At 50.0% G+C, this 19,754-nt stretch overlaps 1 protein-coding gene across 3 annotated transcripts in view; it reads right to left on the bottom strand.

Annotated features, from left to right (window-relative positions):
• TPCN1 (two pore segment channel 1) overlaps positions 1–17,386 on the bottom strand; it is a 42,225-nt gene extending 24,839 nt beyond the window's left edge. Inside the window, exons 1-2 of one of the 3 annotated variants that reach the window (XM_064392153.1) lie at positions 17,368–17,386; positions 16,635–17,084 (exon numbers count right to left, since the gene is read on the bottom strand). In XM_064392153.1, the coding sequence (XP_064248223.1) occupies positions 16,635–16,746 (112 nt within the window). In that variant the 5' untranslated portion in view covers positions 16,747–17,084; positions 17,368–17,386. Of the gene's footprint in view, positions 1–2,270; positions 2,806–2,936; positions 2,961–16,634; positions 17,085–17,367 lie in introns of those variants that run through there. The other 2 variants (XM_064392154.1, XM_064392155.1) reach the window with 2 other exon arrangements.
• Between the last annotated feature and the right edge of the window lie 2,368 nt (positions 17,387–19,754).

The following is a 19,754-nucleotide window of genomic DNA, read 5'->3' as shown; positions in this document are numbered from 1 at the left end:
CATGGAAGGATGGACACAGCCCCTGCCACGGGGCACCAGTGAGAGGAGAGAAGCTGTCAGTACTTTGAGTGGAAAGCCCCATTTCTCCCAGCACTTCAGAGTCACTAAATAACACATCAACACTCCGAGGTGCTGATAAGTACCGACACCCCTCTGATGCAAACAAACCGCAAGATGAATTTTCTGTTCACACTCCACGCATTAATTCTGAAATTTCTGTGTGCCTGTCCTTCTCACCAGCAAAACACTACAGAACAATGCCATACTGAACATTTGAAACAGATTCTGTAAATAAAGATTTTGTTTAAAAAACCCCAAAACAATTCAATTGCAAAAAAAAAAACAACTCCCAAGCAGAGCTGCACATACACAGTGCCCTTCCCACAGCAGAGTTATACAGGGCATGCATGTAAACTCCAAAACAATTGCCATTTTTGCATTCTGCAGCCTCAGTGCTATTAAGACAGATAAAAACGAAGCAAGAAGACAATTACTGTACAAAAAGGGAATGTCCCTTGGTTTCTTCTTCTGGGCCTGGGGGTTTTATTTTACCTTTGACAGAGAATACTGAGCAGAGAACCCCCAGCAGCGAGACCTGCTTAGGGCCTGTGGTGGAGCTAGCCACACTCTCAGTTCTCCAGAGTTTCAAACATTTCCCACATCACGTGGCTGTTCCTGCTCTCACAAGAGACTTCCCTCCTCCAGTGCCTCATGTTCCCAAAGTGGGTACATGTAAAATTGAGCCTGCCAGCACAGCAGTGCTGATTTCCCCCTTTTTTTGTGAGCACAGGAGCTGTGGTGTGGCAGCTCGTTCTCTCTGTGTTCAAAGTTGTTATCTGCGAGTGGGCAAAAAGCACCACGAGGTTCTCTTCCCCTCTCATGACAGCCTGCTGAAGATTTGCTGTGACAAAATAATCCTGGATGAATTACTGATTCAGTCTCTCCAGAACACCCTCTGGAGTGGAGAGGGAGCCCATGCCAAAAACTCTGCACCCGCCAAGAGAAATGGCACCATGTGCTGCTGGCAGAGGCAGGGAGTGGGAAGGAATCAGAGCCCCTTCAGCAGTGCACAGCCACAGCTGCCTCTCCCACCCCCAAATCAAATGAAGATAACATTTCTCTGGGGTTTGTGAAGACCTAAATCAAATGAAGATAACATTTCTCTGGGGTTTGTGAAGACCTTCCAGATTGCACACTCAGGTTGCTGAGCGTTCTGCAGCACGAAGCCTGTTTCTCTTCCCTGCTTCCCCCACACCCTTAAAATACCACTCAAAATCTGGACAAATGTTTGAATGAGGCCGGTTCCTCCCCCACACCCCTTGATTTAGCACAGCTCTTGGAAAAAAAAAACCTGAATGATGGAGTTTTTATTTATCCACGGAGCTGGAATGGCAGCCTTCTGGTTTGTCTGCTTTTTAACTAAGAGATGACAGCCATATGCAAAAATCAGAAGCGTTATATTGCAAGCTCTAAAAAGTTCTTAAATGTTATTATTTAGAAAGCTTTTGCTGGGGATGTGTCTCAAAAAGACAGACACCCCCAAACTGCAGTCTGAGAGCAAAACCTTTTCACATTTGATGCTTAACAGTTACAGGAGGAGCATATCTTAATCAGAACCTGGACTTTACATTACAGAATATACAAAATTTACGAGGATCAAAACACACTGTGACCAAAACAGCAATGGTTTGTAGCATTAACCTAAACACCAACACACTGGACCCTGCCCAAAGATGCCAAAATCACCTTTAACCTTGAAGCAGCTCTTTTGCAAAAATTAGCCTCTCTGGAAAGGATCAACACTAGGAAAAGACACACCCCAGCAAAACCCAGGACAGGACCCTGCTCTGTGCTTCCCACAGGAGAGCTGTCCCAGCTCTGAGACCAAGGCTGCAAATACAAAACAGCACCCAGGGACGCAAACCAGAACCAAAAAACAGCTCTAGAAATCAAGATGCTTTCCTGCTGTCTAAACCAGGCACAGACAACAGAAAATGCACTCAAGTGTTCCGGTGGGGAGCTGCATTTTGTGGATCAGCTCCTTCCCCATCAGGTACCAGAAGGTTGATCTAGCATCCCTGAGGCAACAGCATCATCTGGGTCATAAATAATAATAAAAATAATAATAAATTTGAAGAGCAGCCCTCTGACTGTGTGCTTGGCAGCCCTCCAGCGAGCTAATTTCCTCAGCTGCTCCCATGATAACAATGACACAGACTAATGCAAGCTCGGCTCCGCTCGTGCTGCACAACATCCCCGACGGCGTTTACCATCAGTATGGAGCTCAATGAGATAGGAGGATCTCTCCACAGGGCTCCCGGGATCCTCGAGGTAGATGGCAGGCAGCTCTCTCCACTGCATGGCAGCCGCTGGCGCTCGCAGCTCCTGCCTCCCTTGCCAAAGCCGCTCCTCGGGGGAAAGCTCCGCACAAAAGACTCTGCTCTGCTGCCTGCAGAAGTGAGCGGCTTCTCCCCTCCCCTCTGAGGAAGGTGGCTCAGACCTCAGCGAGATCCCTTCCCTGGGTGTTTCCCGGGGTGAGATTTTGGAAGGTTGAGCTGCAGGACGAGGAGCTGCCAGGCACCAGCGTGCTGGCGAAGCGGGGATTCGTGTGCTGCGCTCTCGTGTTTTGGCATTTAGCACAACTTGCTCACGATGAGCTAACGGGAGAGGAGTCAAAGTGCTGAGCAGGCACAGCAAGGAATCTCCAGCACGAAAAAGAAAACAGATATTTTGTGAAGTTTGCAGCACAAGGGGCACGCCAAAGGAAGAGAACTGAGCCGGTCACAGATGGCAAAGCTTCCTTCCTTACACTTGTGTAACTTATCCCAGTTGTTCCCTGAAAGCAGAGAGGCAGGGAGGGAGGGGAAAAAAGAAAAGGGGGGGGGAAAGAGGGAAAAAAAAAAAAAAAGGAAAAGCAAAACCAGCTGGCTGCTTACACAAGGCATCCGGAACGAGACTGCCGGGACTCCAGCATTTCCATTCAGTGCAGCCGAGCATGCTCCTGTGTAAATAGTTTCCATATGTCATCATTACAATAAAAAACAAAAAAACAAGGAAGAAAGAGAAGGAGCATAAACTTTCCAGAGCCCAAACCTCTCCCTCTGCAAAACAAATTCCCTGCTTAGGGGGAGGAAAAACTCTCCATGGGCCGGGAGCAAACAAACTGCTCTCATTCGGAGGAGCTCATGCAGCCATGGGGGATCTCCAGGGCAGAGCTGAGAGGAGAATAAGGGACAGAAAACATCCACAGGAGGCTGGGATAAATCACCCTTCCCAGCCAGCTATTACACATCAAACTGAACTCACTCTGGAATTCCACAGTTTTTGATGTCTGCATTACTTTAAATAAATAGTATTGAAAAAAAAAAAATCCAACAAACTGGTAACCTCCTACAAATTCAGAGTTACAAACCAACCCTACAGGGCAGCTCTTCCATTTGCCTTGGAGCTCCCCCAGCCTGGCTCTCATTAGCCAGTTTGCCAGATGTTCTGCCTGCCAGACAGCACACACTTTTTATGGCCTTGCACTGAAACACACTGAGATTCCCTTACTGGCTCACTGCCTGCCTCCAAAGCCTTTACTGGACTTACCAGGGCTTTCTCCTAAATGGCTGAGGATGGTTTGGATGTTAAGTTTCCATCCTGCCCAGATATTGTTGTTTTAGCAAGTACACCCATGATGACAGAACACCGCAGAACATGTGAAGGCAGAAGTGACGTAAATCAGCAAAAAATATCTTTATTCTGTCATTCATACTGTTCATGCATCACGTGTGGAGTCAGTGTAAGATGCAATATGCAAGTTGCACCAGTGAGTTCCATGTGTGAGTAATGTTTCTCTTGACAGGCAAAAAAATAAATGCCAAGGACACACAATTTTGGAGACAGGACACCTCTTCATTCACGTGGCCTTGCAAGGTCCCTGATCCACCAAGAGAGAGGAGGGAGGAAAGCATCATCTCCTGCAAGGAGGAAAGGTCAAACTGTCCAGGCACATGGTCTGGGCAGTGCCAGTCACCAGTCTGTTCAAGGCTGGATGGAGCCTGGAGCAACCTGTTCTCCAAAAATGTGTCTGTTCCTTCCAATCCAAAGCATTCCATGATTTTACCATTCTACCATTCAGCTGGATTAATTTTTTTCCAGGCTTTGCATTCCTCACTGCCATGACCCCCTCTATTTCTCACACCCTCCATCTTTGCTGGATCTGTAATTCCCAAACTCAGTCACAGAGCCCAGCCAGGCATCCCACAGCACTGAACATGAGCCCAGGGAAGAAGGCAGATCCCAGCAGGATCAGAGGTTCTCTTGGTGCTCCTGGATCTCCTGAGCTCACACCCAAGCCCTGTGCCAGGGCAGGAGCCCTGTGCTGGCTGAGGTTTCTGGCTCTCTCAGCCACATTGCTCCCTGAGGCTGTGGTGAGATGGACAAGGAGGAGAAGGACAGCAGTGCAGAAGCACTCCTCTCTCCTGGAAAGCTCTCATCAGCTGAACACTCACTACAGAAGGTGCAAATCCATAAAAAAACATGGAAACCAGGTAGATGCCTACCCTTCCCCAACACAATCTGTGCAGGCATCTTCAGTCCCAAAGCCAAGATTTTAGTCAAGTATTGGAGTTGTCTCAGCACCAATGATGGCATTTTCCCTCCCAAAGGCTCACAGGCCATGCAGCTTCACCTTCAGAGGATTAATCTTCCCTCCCTCCTCCAAGGAGGCTGATAAGAACCTGCTCCTCCCAAGCACTGAGGCACAAACACACATGTGCTTGTCTCTTCAAGGCCAGGCTCACCTACCCCGGAGAAAAAAAGCTGGGAGCTGCCTGGAAAGCACAGCTGGTCTGGTGCTTGGCCACACATCTCAGAGGTGAGACAGACAGACAGACAGACAGGGAAATCTCTGCCTTTGCTGCCTGATTGCCAGCTCAGGAGCAGTGCAGGACTGGTCCCTGCTGCCCAAAACATCCCAGTGCCTGTCCTGGTTCAGGGGACATTGTGGGAAGGAAGAGAACAGCCACAGGGAAGTCTAAACAATTTGCTGTCAGTTTGTTGCCTAGGAAAAAAGGGCATCTCCAGCAGAGAGCAGTGCCAAGCCCTTCTGCTACAGGAGAAATAATCTACTTTGGAATATTTCGAGCCGGCGTAACTGAGTCATGCTCTTCCTTGGAGACAACAGCACAGCAGAAACATATGCAGAGGCCTCGGGGCTCTTTGTCTTACTGTATTCTCACAGCACTCACTCGCTGTGAAGCTCAACAAATAAAGTCACTTCGGCTTCCTATTTAACACAGGGAAGTTTTTTTAAAAACACGGACGCTGCCGCTTCCCGCGAGTGGTAAAAGGCGGCTGGAGCTGCCCGTCCTCGCCTTGACTCCAGGATGCAGCAACACGAGCTCACATCCTGCCCCCACCACCACAGGCAGCTGAGTCCTCGTGAAGGAGGAGCAGATGTCCCTCAGCATGGTAAGTCACATTTTCTATGTCATTGCCTCCTCCTCGTGCTCCTTCCCGGCAGACAGCTGATGGGCAGCGCCGCAGCCTCCCAACATCTGCACTGCACACATGGGAAACCCCCCGGGCACCAACCAGCACCGTGCCAGGACAGCTAAGGCTTGGTAGGAAATGGTTTAGCCCCAGCAGAAACCCTGGCTCCATCCAGGGAGCTCTGAGAGAGGCAGAGCCAGTTAACCCTTTGCTCTGCAGCTCGGGAGAAGGGCTGTGATCATTCACTTGGATGTTCACTTCCTGCACCGCCCTCCTGGGGACAGAGACATTTGTAAGGAAGAATAAAAAAAAATAAAATTAAAGACTTCCAGGAAAATAAGGATGAGGATAATTTTCCCCATGTACAGCAGCCAAGCTCTGTTGGTTGGAGATCCTCATCTGTGCAGTTCACTGCCTCATCTCCCCAGGACACCTGCTCTCCTCTGATCTCATCCCTGAGTCACTCCAGCTTTTTTTTCCCCTTGAAATATTATGTGGGAAGTTTTGGCCAGGAACTGTTTGATCCTGGGACAACTTTCACTCCTGAATACAGAGCAGCAAGAGGCAGAGGGGCAGATCCCTCCTTTTTGGGATGTTTGGAATCCATAATTAGGTTAGCAAGACTTCAGCAGCTGAAGATGAACTGACAGATGCAAACCACCCCCTGTCTAAGCCCTGTTCCACAAAGCTGCCTCCTGACAGATGTGGGATTAAATTCTCCTGCATCTGAGAGTCCATGAAATATCACAGGGAGAGCTGGAACCAGGCACTCCTTCAAAATAAAACTGTGGAACACAGGAGTTCCTGCCTTAACAGAGCTGCCAAGTCCAATCCAAAGCATTTTTACTCAGTAAAAGTCCCACAAAATGAAAGGTTGCATTAGGAAGCCATAATTAAAAACCTCACTTGTGTCAAGCCAAATTGCTGCTGGTATCACATCCTTTATTTCTTATCTCAACAAATGAACCACAACACCACCAAAAAGGAGAAGCCAAAGCCACAACAGAAGGATCACCTACAACTCCCATTATCCATCCTTTCAGCAGCCAGGGTGCTCCATAATCTCATCAGTCTGATCGTATCACGGCAACAAAGGCTTCACACACACTGAGATAAAATGATACCATAACTGGAATTAAATAACTGAGTCATTGAGGGGCTCTGAGGAACAACTAATGAATGGAAAAAACAACTGGAAGCAGTTAAGGTTTTGCTGAACCGCACCAAAAAGGAAAAATAGAAGAGACAGCTCTGCCTAAGGCAGAGAGAGAGGCCAGACGTGAAATGCACACACACACACATTTCTAATTCATAATTTTTGAGGAAGTAATGGAAAGAGACAATATCAGAGTCCCTCGGCTCTAGCATTTCTTTAACATATCCTGTTACATGAAGGAATTTCCTCTTTTTGTTCCAAAAAGGGAAACCAGTGTCTCCTGCTTTTAACACATTAAAGATCTGCTTTGGCTTCAGTAACAACACAATGTCAGCAGTTTAAGAGCACGTTCCTCATTTCAATTCTCCAAAGCAGAGCCTCTGGATTTCCCTGATGCAGTTTGGAAAGATGTTTGATTAAGCTGCAATCTGGCCTTTTAAATGAGAGCAGTGTGCTGCCAGTTCTGACTGCCAGCTCCAGCCGCCAGCAGCTCTCCAGGGAAGTCACAAAGTCAGCACTGGGAAGCAGGGGAAGCTTTGGGAGAAACCAGGATTAATTTGGGTAACAAACCTCCAGCGTGGCCAAAGCAGCACTAGGATGAAGAAGGCAGCAATAAGGTATGTGCCTTACTGACCTTTTGTCCCTGAAGAAAGAGGGATAGCAGGAAAACAACGTAAATTTAAAAGTTAAATAACAAACTCTCAGCATCTTCCCATGACAGGCTGAGACCAATTAGAGTTATTTGCTGTGGTGCAGCAATGCTAAGGAGGTAATTGTGTTTTGTAGTGTTAGAACACGACTCCACCACGCTGATTCCTTTGAAATACAACACTGCCACATCTCCTCTGCCTTGTCCTTCACACAGGGAAGAGAAGCTGCCAACTTCAGAGGAAGACACGTGTCAAGGAGCAGGGAAAAGCCCAGCCCCAAGAGCTGGGGAGCTGTTCTCCATTAGGAAAAAAGGCTTCTGCACATTTGGTGGAAACCACTTTGCTGGCAGCAACTGCAGGTTGCATTTAATGGCTGGAGAGGCAGGAAGGAGTTAAACCATTGATGTGACATCTGCTGAACAGCTGATTTTCCCTCAACTGGTCCTTGCTTCAAGTCCTACAGCCCTCACACAGAACCACATCTTCAGCAAATGGACAACTTTGACTTCAAAAGTCTTCCACACACACAAAAAATATCATTTGAATCCAGATTTTAGAAGGGCTACTGCTGGTTTGCCATTGTTTTGCCTGGAAATCTTGGCTGGCAGGCCTGCAATCTCCTGCCTGGAGCAAAACACCTTCTGGGGCTGGAAGAAAGTCACTCTCACAGCAATGTACAGACTGTCTCAGCTGCAGAAATCAAAAGTCATCTGCTGATTTTTAAATGCCAGCCTTTAGAATCAGCTGTTTAATCTCTATTTACTGTGGGGAGGGAAGAATAGGTCATACAATGACTGTGTCATCTGGCTTTTCAGCAAATATAGAATATATTCAGTATTTCTTGAGCTTTTCTGTAGCAGTATTGGAGTGGTAAACCCTGTACTCCTGACAGGCTGGAATAATTTAATATGATTTTTTTATTTCTCAAGTCCTTTAGAGCACCTTGAACTCTGCTGACCACATTTCTCTTCAGGATTTTCCTCCGCTCCCAGGTGCTATTCTTTCATTTGATATATATATTTATCTAAATATCTGTATATCTCTTGTGTGAGCCAGCCCAGGCATGTTGGCACTATGACTTTTTGCTGCCTCTCCAAAAGCTTTAAAGCTTCCATGAACATTTCTGCTTGCTAGGCATTTGTGCTGGCTCATAGTATAGAAAGTTTAGATTGTTTAAATCTTCTCCTTTGCAACCACTAAAGATAAGGACCTGCCACCAGGCTTGTATTTGAAAGGAAAGGGCTTTGACTTGGTCACTTCACCCCCGTGACCCAAACGTCAACATTTTCCTCAGTGCTCCCACTTCCAGGACTGATCCCTTACTCTTAATTCCACAGGCATTTCTTCATCTGATTAATGAAGACCAGGAACATATTAGTGCATTCTAGTGAAATCCACCTTCCTTTTGTGCCATAAACTTTCCCAGATCTGTGGGGAACAGTGAAAATGCTCTCTCTCTGCAAAACAGTGATAGCTGGAACAAACCACAGGCATTCCCAAGTGGCACTACAGAAACTCACATATTAGGTGAGAAATACAAGTGCAGCTGAGATGTCCAGCCCCACAGAACCAGGGGGCTTAGCACAGCTGTGCAGACAGACAGATCCTCAATTTTCTTCCCCCACACACAAGCAGGAGAAGAAAAGCCTTTTGTTCCAAACAGACATCACCAGATCGAGGTTGCAAAAGCAGCACGGGATGCTCCAAACCCCCTCAGTGTGATTCAAACCACGGCAGTGTCCTCTTGCCATGCCCAGGATGTGTCCCCAAGCCCAAGGTGCTGCTGTGGACCAACACCAGCTCAGCTGTGGTGCCTCCCTGTCCCCAGGTGAGGCACAGGTGCCCGAGCATCCTGCGGCACCACTCACAGATGGCCCGAACCCTAACGCTGCTCCCGCAGCTCCCAGAAAGCAAGCAGCCATGTGAAAAGCAGCCTTCTTCTCCACATGCAAAAAGCAATTATGTTAAAGACACAGAGAGAGCCCTGCGAGGTCCAGATCAAAAGCCAGAGACACGGGAGGCAGGAGAAAAAGCCCGATCAAATTCACTGCACTCTCCCCAGCTTAAGGATCAGAAATGGAGCGTTCTGCCTCATAAATTCTACTTCCAGCAAATTCAAGCCTAAATCCCCTGAAGGCAATAAGGAAAAGGCAATCAACAACAACTCTAACCACTTCACAGATGCTCCTGTTTAGTTTATACAGCACTTCTTACAGCATTGAAATGGGTAAAATGGGATTTCAACGCAGGGGGGCTGACGGCAGCAGGCAGGATTCCTCAGTGAAGATACCAAGGGCAAAGGAAGTTCTGAGAAGCATCATATTGGTTATGATGAGTGAACTCAGCGTGCTCAGCCTTTGCTCATTTTAATCTGCCAGTACGCAGGCTTGGCTCAACTGAACATCCTGCTTCTATAGTGCCTTAAAAATCCACAGGAACCACAAAATGAGGGGGGAAACGAACAAAGTGATGCGATCCCTGGGAAGCCATGAAAAAACTAATCACTGTTTGTTTCCAACTGTTGTTCCGCTTCCTGAGCCAAATGTTTCCAAGTCAGCTGTGGTGGCTGAGGAGTGACCGGTTCGAGCTGGAAAGTTGTCAATTGAAAATTGCAGCCCCAACACTTTCAAACTCCTTAACATCGTTTATAATTCCAGGACCACCTGTTCAAAAAAGCAGAGCCCCCTGATGATACGACACATGGCCTTATCCCACATTTTCCAATGAAAGCAATCAGCTCAGGGAGGAAACACCCTGTTCTTCTGCTCTCAGCCCAGAAAGGTGGGAGTTGTGCTGGAGAAAAGACACACAAAGGGCAGGGACTCCCTCCCTCAAAGCATCAAGGTCATCACTCCCATCTTCAGGGAGTGTGGAGCTTCCAGACTCCTTGCCCCACTCTGCAGGATTTTCCCTGGATTTACAGTGTGAGAGGATCTCCATCCCCAGTGCTGCAGGAGATGACAAAGGAGAAAGGACCATTTGACTCCAGGATAATGGAACACTAACTCAAGTCTTCTCTACCTTGTAGATGCAGTTACCAGCTCAGATTTGAACAGCATGGGGCATTCAAGACAAAAATCACTGGGGTTTTTTTCTTTTTTTTTTCTTTTTTCGCTGCGTGAAAGAGTCAACAGTGCAGAGATTCTGTTTGACAGAGCATCCCACTGTGAGAGACACAACGTGTGCATTGTGCAAACCACTCTCCTGCAGAGCTCAGAAAACAAGGAAGGCTTGGAAAAAATACCCACAATGACTGCAGCCCTCCATCCCTCCTGGTGCTTTACTGTGCTTGGGGTTCTTCCTCTACAGGCACCACGTTCACAGAGCCACAGAGAGAATGTCTCCACACAAATGCTGCTGAGCTCTGGACAACACAGGGCTCTTTCTCATCAAAGAAAGGCACCAGCTCTACCCAAGTATTTAAGCACAGCCCTGCCTTAAAACCTGAATTCTCAGGACAAGTGAGATTCCAGAGGGAGGTTCAGAGCAGAAACATTTTTCATTATTTCTAACATCATAGCAAAAGATCCCAAACATCTTCTAAAAAGCAGCATTTCCCTCCTTCCTCTGAGCTTACAGAGCTCATCACCCAGGGAAACGAATTGTACTGAAGGAGAAAACAATAATCTCCTTATGTTTTGGGTGTTCGTTTCCCTTTCCAAGATTTTCACCCCTCACTCATCTCAGAGGCAGTTTTTGCTTCGCTTTGCTTGCTTAAAACATTCATTTTAAATCATCTAGGCCAGGAAAGGATTAGAGGAGCCCTGGCAGAAGTTGCAGAATGCAAGGCTGTTAGGTCAGGGAAATGAGACTTTCAGAGGCATAACCAACAATCCACCACAAAACCACCACTCATGCTTTGGAAAAAAATTCCTCTCTCTATAAATTTTAAGCAGGTGCATATTAAGAAAAATGAATCATGCACCGCAATGCAAAACAGCACCTCCTCATAACAAAGGAATGAAGCCTACCTGTCCACTCCTGCACCAGGTGTCATCAGCACTTTCCAGGTGACCCACAGTGGCACTACCTGACTTACCCTAGGTGCAAGGAGGAGCTGCTTCCCAAAACGAGACCCCAGTCCTGTGCTCTGGCCATGTTTCACCTCTAAAGGCAGCAGCAGAAGCGCTGCTGCTGCTGCTGGAACTAATTAAAGGCAAATTGGTAGAACCAGGGGCCATGACGTGAGGAAATATCCTGCACAGCATCCAAGAAAGGCACCAGATAATCCAAAGGGCTGTTTAAGAGCCTGGCTGTCAGAAATGTTGGAATCTGCCAGGTCCAAAGCAAGCAGTTCCTTGTTCCCTCATCCCCTTCATTCATTCACCTTAATTACGTGCAGCATTTCAGACCCAGTGCCTCAGCCCAAACAGCACCTCTGAAACAACCCCTGCTTCCACACAAGGATCAAAACCTACAGATCCTGAAGGATTTATTAAATCTGCCAGGTGGCTGACATTTGAAATGCCTCTTTTCCTCCAAAGGTAGCAAAGCCAGGATGCCTCCACAAGCAGCACAGCTCCCAAGAGTTTGTGTGGTTGCAGCATTTCCCAAAGGTCAGGTGTCTATTCTCTGCTTCCTCAGCCCTTCGGGAATTGTTTTACACCTGGAAATCTCACCCATGGCATGATGGTGGAATAGGATGAGTTTTGAGGCCACTCCAACCCAAACCATTCCAGATTCCCTGATATGATGCCATGACCAGATGGGCTGAAGCTGTGGACTACATGGACAGGCTTAACCCTCTCACTGCCAATACAAATGTGTTCTGGAACCAGATCCAGCACAGAAGAGATTTCTGTGGCTGCCAATACATCAAAATCCAGGTAATTCACATGCCTCAAAAGAACACTAACTGCCCCAAATCTCAAGTGTTTAGCTGGGGGTTGGTAAAGGATTAAAAAAAAATAAAATAAAAAAATAAAGACAGGTTTGGTGTCTACAGCATCCTTTAATGCTGTAATTACTCTGTGTTCAGAACCACCACCTGAGTGTCCAGCAGCCAGCTACAAAAGGAACAGCTCTGCTGAAAGCCCCTTCCCACATTCCATCAGGGAACTGTCCCAAGGCAAGGGCACACTGTTCTACCAACAGGCCCTGGGCTTTCCTCACCCACATTCCTCACCCAGCACTCCTGGGGCAGCCCCTCCAACCTCACCAACAGAGAAATCTCATTTTCTTCACACACCTTGGGCCACCTGCTCGTCCCCAGCAGTGCCAGGCACATATTCACCTTCCCAAATAATTCACCTTCCCAAATAATTCACCTTCCCAAAAGGCCAGGCTGGCTCTGGTTTTCTGACAATTCACTTCTCAGGCAGCAGAAAGTGAGACTGCACCTCACTCAAAGTAGTTACAAGTTCCCATTTTCCAACAATTCTTCTAGAAAACATCACTCTTGGCGGTTGCAGTTGCTCCCCCACCTCCCTAATAATTAGTTTTTACCTCAATAGCAGATGCAGTTGCTTTCTTGTGAAAACCCAGAGTTGAAAGATGACTTCTTTCCCCCTGCCATCACCCACTGTGTGGGAAAACAGACAATATCCCATTGTTCCATGTACAACACTCCGAGCTGTACTTTCTGCTCTGAACACACTGAAACCCTACTTGAGGCTACAGCAATTTCCATGCAGGAGGCAAAGGAGAATCTTGTATCTGATCTAATACAGGATAAATCAATGTGCACTCATTTATTGTTTATAGCTCCCATCAGCTCAAGGAGAGACACTGTCCTAGAGTTTCAAGGCTATCCACGCTGCCTTTGTAGTTGGGAACAGACACTGCACTTAGGAGGGATTTTGAGAGCTCTGTTCAAACATTTCCCAGGAGTTCAGGAGGGATGGAAAATCACTAAACCCTGGCAGGTTCTCATCACTCTCAGGACAGGATTTTGGGAAAGGCCAAGCCAGGTTCACATCTCCCTTCTTGCCTGCTGTAGAAATTCAGTTTCTCATTAGTCATTGCCCTCAGGCAGGGGCTGGGGAGCTTAATTGCAGTTTGTATGGAGATGCTCAGGTAATGTGGGCTGGGGAAGGGCAGCTCACATTCATTACTGTGCATCCAGGTGATGCAAGAGCTTCTCCCTGTCTCCTTCAGCTGCTGGAGCTGCAAAGAAAAATTACCCAGCCCCTACACAGCGCAGTCAGAAAACCATCAGCACCACAGGGAGCACATTTTTCTGGATGTGGTCTGAATTCCTGTCAGCTTTGCAGGGTTCTGACCCTTCGTGGTGGCTGCAGATGGGAGCTCCCTGGAAGCCCAGTATCCCAGCACAAGCCAAGCAAGGCAGAGTTTAATATTCCTCCCCATGCAAGTATTTTCTCTCATTAAATGCTTAAGAGCTGGAGGATTTGGGAGATTAATTTTTGCAGCTGGACATTTTCTTTAAGAATGCAATTTTCCACACAATTTTCCTCCTTTAGCTCTCTTTTATTCTAACCCCAAGACACCCGCTTACCCAGGAGAGGACTTTCCTGCAAGGTTTGGAAAGGAATTCACTCCTGCACTTCAGTCCTTTTTACATCTGCTACAGGCTTGCTTTCAGAAAACTCTGTTTCTACTTATTTCAACCCAGAAACTTGTCTCCACTTCCAGGCAATCAACAGCAAGAATCCACAACTACAAATTCATTTATCCAAAGACCTGACTGGAACAAAGCCAGACCATGGATAGGTTTGGTTTTTTGGATTTTTTTTTTAATTTAAAAGCACAATAAGTTCCTTAAAAACCACAAGAGCTGATACACTGAACCCCACAGGCACACAGCACTCAGTGACATGGTTGTGACAGGCTGGGGAATGGACTACAATGCAGAGGAGTTTGTGCACACAGGAACACAAAGCAAGGGCGAGATTTAATCATCAGCAACTCAACCATGTGATTGAACAAGGGGCAGCTACAGGCACTCTGTCTTTCCACAAGTGTCACCTGGGAGAGGATGGGGGTTCCTTCACTGCAAACTGTCCCAGCCTGCTCTGGGGACACAGCTCAGTGAAAGTTTTGTGTTTAATCTGCCAGTGAATCCCTTGGAGTTGATGGTGGCCAGGCACAGTAACGAGGGAGCTGCTCCTCCAAATTCTGGCTGAATTCTCAATTATGAGAGTTTAGGCAAAGCAAGAAGGAAAGAGCCTCCTGACCTTCCCTGTCCTCACCTTCACCCTGGCAGGCTCTCTTCCCCCTGACAAGCACTTCTCACACTTTTTCCCTGGAAAAGAAAAGCTTCTGGCAGAAGAGGTGACATCACACAGTTCTGTTAATGCCATTTCAGCCCTCAGCAGCCCAGGGGAGCAGAGCAGAGGGCACACATTTGATTCCTCACAGCCTCCACGAGACACAACTTTGCTGCATTTCACAGCAGATTTCCTGTGCAGGCAAGGAGCAAAAGCTGGACTACATGTGCTGGTTTTTAAACAAGCTTACTCTGGCCAGTGCTGCTGGCAGTGTGCTCCCTCCCCGATTTAAGCTTCCCGCTTCCCAGAGATAAAGGTGCCTTTCAAGTTGTTGATGCCAGCCTTCCCCTCCTAATCCCTCATCCCACCCTGCCTTCAGAAGGCTCTGTATCATTCCCCATTGCTTCCAGAGCATAAGCTTGGTATTTCTGCAGCAAATCCAACTTTAACAGTGATTAAAACACACAAATAAGAGACATTTCATTTGAAGGATGCCAGGAAATGAGTTCTCAAAAACCACACAGCGATCCTGTAAGAAGCACAAAATTGGTCCCTAAAGAACTTCTCTGTATTTCAATGTGGAGAATTTTATTTATTAATACATTCATTCTCATGCCTGTGCTTTAACACAGTCATGCTGGCTTCAAGCAATTGTTAAGCCTCACACAACTTCTTCTTTGAAGGGATGGGAGGTGAGGGAAAGAAAGAGGGAAGAGTGATTAAAATTAGTCACAAGGAATCCTATAAATACACCCGTGGATGGAGGAAGAAATCTCTCTTTTATTTAACTTAAAAATAGAGGGCTAAACTTTAAAAGACAAACAGATGGGATGAAGCAAGGATAAAACAGAGCCCAAAGAAAGTCAACTGGGCAATTTATTCAAGGATCTGTATTGTGGGGTGGCAGAGGAGGAGGTGGAGGAGGAGGGAGGAAGAATCTCAATTATCCAAAATTAATTCCTGAGTTGGGAAGCCATAAGGGAACTCATCTTACTGCTAGAGGAATCAAATCTCAGAGCCAGTGTGGCACTGACTTATAACGGGGAAAAAAGGGATGCCTGGCCAGGAAATGAAGCACTTGTTCCAAATATTCAGCCTGTGGCAGCAAGGGCAGGATCACAAGACCTGTGTGTGTGCACCTGCAAATGGAAATCACAGGGACGTGCTGGACAAAACTGCACAGATACATCCACGAGGTGTAACACCAACCAGAAACTCTCTGAACACACTCAGACACATCCCGCCTGCTGCTGGGATTTAATGAAGACACACTGAGGAGAAAAGCAAAGCTTCTGAGGGATGTTGTTCTCCCCCTGCCACTGCTCACAGGCTGGCTGTGCCCCACCAAACAGCACATATCGCCTAAAAGTACTCCAGGTTCTTTGGTAAGAACACAATAAAGATGCAGAAGGGATTTATCAACGCTTCCCTTCTTGGAAAGATCAGAATGTAAACCAGAACCAGCCAAAAGGAGCCCACAAAGTGCAGATGTTTACGGCGCTGTGAGATAGCTGCAGTGGGACAGCGCCAGGGGAAGGGCTTAAGGTCCCGGGGGAAACCACAAAACTGGGTGGCAGAACAGCACGGGCAGCACTGCCCGGCCCCGCAGTGCCACACGGGGCTGTGAGCAGCAGAACAAGAGGCACAGTGGTGGCACCGTGACCTGCGGCTACCGGGCACCGCTGTAGCCATGACATTTTATGAAAAATCCTTTCCTAGGATTTTTCCCGTCCTGAGGAGCTGAGAGCCTCAGGAAAGAAATGTAAACAATAACTATCTGCTGCTGTGGAATGCCACAGGCGCATCTTCCATTGGTCCATGTGGATTGTTTTCAATTAGTGACCAATCGCAGCCACCCGTGCCAAGGCTGTGAGCAGTCACAGGATTTTGTTATAGATTCTACTCTATTCTATTCTTGTTCTTTGTATCCTTCTGATCCTTCTCTCTCTCTGTTCTTTTAGTATAGTTTTAATGTAGTACTTTAATATAATATATAACATAATAAATCAGCCTTCTGAGAAAAATAAAATCAAGCCTCGTGTCCCACACTTGGAGCATCCACTGCAACACACCGTGACCTGCAGTTACCGGGCACTGTGACCACAGCTCTGCGAGTGTCACCGGGAGCAGCGGCCCCCCAAAGCGGCAAGCACCGGGCAGGCAGCGCCCAAGGGCTCTTACTTTCGTTCGGCAGCTCCTCCCGATCCGGCTCGTCCAGCGGGGCCGAGGCGCTGCTGCCGCTGTCGTCCAGGGTGAGGATCAGCGGCACATCATCGTCCATGCTCACGGCCATGCCGCCCAGGGGGCTGCGGGGGGCGATCGGCGGCGGGCCGGGCTGTCAGCGGCTCTGCGGGGCCAGCCGTGCGGCGGGGCTGCCGGCGGGGCTCGGGCACGCAGCGCTGCGCGCTCCCATCTCCGCTCCGCGCCCGCTGCCGGCTCCGCGCGGCGCTCAGCGCAGAGCCCGGCGCTGCCGCTGCCGGCCGGGGCGCGGCGGGCACGCAGCACGGGCGCGGCCGGGCGCGGGGGCCGGCATGGCGCTAGGTGTCCCGGGCACGCATGGCTCTGCCCGCGCACGGCGGCTCCCCGGAGCGCTCTTCCGAGCCGCGCGATGCCACAAGGTCACGGAGGTCTCTGAAAGGGGATGGAAAGGACAATGAAGCGGGCCCGGGACAGCGCCGCGGGGCACGGTCACACCGCTGTCGCCGTCCGGACAGAGGGACGCCGGCACGGCGCTGGCACCGCCATGGGGAGGCCCGGCCCGGCGCCCGCCCCGCGCCCTCCTCCCAGCCCGGGGTGAACCAGCTCCTCACCAGCCCCCGTGCCCGCGGCCCTGGGACCCTCCGGACGCCCCGAACCCGCCGGGCCCGCCCGGCCCGGGACCCCCGCACCCCCGGCCCGCCCGGCCCCTACCAACCGGCGCCCGCAGCGACGCGGCTCCCCGCGCCCCGCCCCCTGCCTCCCATTGGCTGCTACCCCGCGAGCCCCGCCCAAAGAGGCGGGGCCTCATGGCTGCCGCCAATCCGCGCACCGAGCCTGCCCCCACCCTCTGCCCGGGGATCCGCGTTAACCCCGCCTCCCCTCACCGCCTCGCGCACTTCGCCTCGCCATTGGATAGAAGTGCTGTCCCTCAAGACAGATGGGGGTGCTGATTGGTCCGAAGAGGCGGGGGTGGGCTCTGGGGAAGTGAAGCGCGGGCTACCATTGGCTGCGCCGAGGCGCCGCCCCAAGGTCAGGGAGGAGAGCAGCGATCACCGGGCAACGGCGGAACGCGGCGGGAGCGGCTCGGGGAGCGAGGGGCCCGGGACCCCGCGCCACCCCCGGCGGGGACAGCCGCCGCTCCCCGGGCCGGGACCCCGCTTCTCCCCGGGGCCGGGGCAGCCAGGGAGACGCGGCCTCCCAGTCCGCAGGAATGGCGGGCGCTGAGGGCAGCCCCGCCGTGCCCTGGCTGGGTGTGTGCCCCGTGCCCTGGGGCTCCGTGTCCTGGAGCGCTGGCTCTCCCAAGTCCCGCAGGAGATGAAGCCAGCCACGGTCAGGCTGCCGCCAGCTCTGCTGCTGTTGCAGGGCACCCGCTCCGTGCCAGCGCTCTGCTGGTTCCAGTGCAAAGCAGCCTCCAGCCCCAGAAGCAACAAGGCAGGCTGGAGTCAGAGGTGGAGAGCGAGACTGATGTCAGCGCTGAGCAGGCAGAATAATGAGAGCAGCAGCAGGGAGGGTCCCCAGCTTGGTTCAGGCCTCTGCATCAACAGCTCTGGCCTGGGCTGGCACCAGTGACACTGGACAGGCTGGATCTGCAGGGAGGAAACAACCGAACGCTTCCCCCACCTCATTTCATTCAGATTTAATGTGGTTTGGTGTTTTTTCCACATGAGCACCAGCTCCAGCAGTAACAGCAGCTTTTGCTCTCATGCTGGGCTACATAGCTTTGGCAGAACAAGAGGTCACAGCAACAGCAAAGCACCAATGTGAGAGGGAATCACGGAACAAAATGCAAACAACACATTTGTATTTAACCAACATTGTCCTCGTGTGTAAATAGCAAGGAAGTGCCAGTTCTGACCTCCTGGAAGGCCTTGGTGACAGCCTGGGCCACTGTGGGACAGGAAAGTGTGCCTGATGAGATGGGCTCTAGTTTCCCCCACTGATTCCTTGGACCCCAACACAGCAGTGGGAGAAAAGTGGCCAATCCTGGCAACACATGCCACTGTTAACTTGATTTTCAGATAAAATCTCTCGTTATTTTAAGAGGCTTCCTCTTTCAAGGGCTCCAGCTCTCCAGGATCACACTGGCTCAGGTCTCTGCTGCTCAGATTCCAGGGCAGTTCCCCAGTTTGCTGAGGACTCCCCTCGCTGGCTCTCCCCCCTGCTGCTGGAGCAGCATTCCTGCTCCGTGTCAATCCTCAACCCTCTTGTCTCCATCTAGTGTTCAAACCACATCGGGACTCTCTCCCAGCCCAGGGAGACCTGCAGCTTTCACAGCCTGCACTCACCGTGCCCACAAGGAGCTGATCAGGCTGGGACTGACACCAGCACTGCCAGCCCTCCTCTGAGAAGGCCACAGTCGTCTCCTCTCCCCCCAGTTTTACCCCAGCTGGAGAAGAACTGCTGGATTCCTCAGTGGGAAGCACAGGGAGAGATCTGAGAGCTGGAGCGAATCACAGGATCCTCACTCACCTTCAAGGTTTTAATAACGCCAGGTTATTCTTGCTCCCTGTCAGGCCCAGAAATGAGCACAAATTCCCCAGTGCAGGCTCCTGGCTGGCTCCAGCTCCACCTGCTGGAGTGGATCAAGGCCCAATCCTGCTGCTGCTCAAGGTGCAATAAAATAATTTCTGGGACAGAATGATGCTCTTAACCTGGCTTGGTGTGTCCTTGGGTGAATGTGAGTGTTTCCCTTGGCATGGGAGTTACCAAACTCCCAGGAACCTCAGCAGCTCTCACTGCAGCCTCCCTGTGAGCAGTGACTGCAAACCCCACACACCCACCCCATGCCCTTTATCCGCCTCCATGCACACAGAGCTGCTCTCTCCCACCTCAGCAAAGGAAATGGAGGAGTTCTGGAGATGCTCACATCACTCAGCAGCATCCCACAGATCCCAGATTTGTCTTGGAGCACTAACTTGGTGACACTGTGGCACTGCTGTGAGCACCTCACAGCCCTCAGCCACACAATTATGGATCTACTCAGCACCTCCTCACCCCATGAGCTGCCAAAATCCCTGGGCAGATCCTTCTCTGTCACAAACCCCATCCAGCCTGGGGTCATCCTGCTGCCAGCAGGATGCAGGGCAGTGCTTTCCTCACCTC

This window comes from Passer domesticus, chromosome 17 (genome assembly GCF_036417665.1).
Source record: "Passer domesticus isolate bPasDom1 chromosome 17, bPasDom1.hap1, whole genome shotgun sequence".
In the NCBI taxonomy this organism is placed as follows: domain Eukaryota; kingdom Metazoa; phylum Chordata; class Aves; order Passeriformes; family Passeridae; genus Passer; species Passer domesticus.
This window is presented reverse-complemented; position numbering and strand designations above follow the sequence as displayed.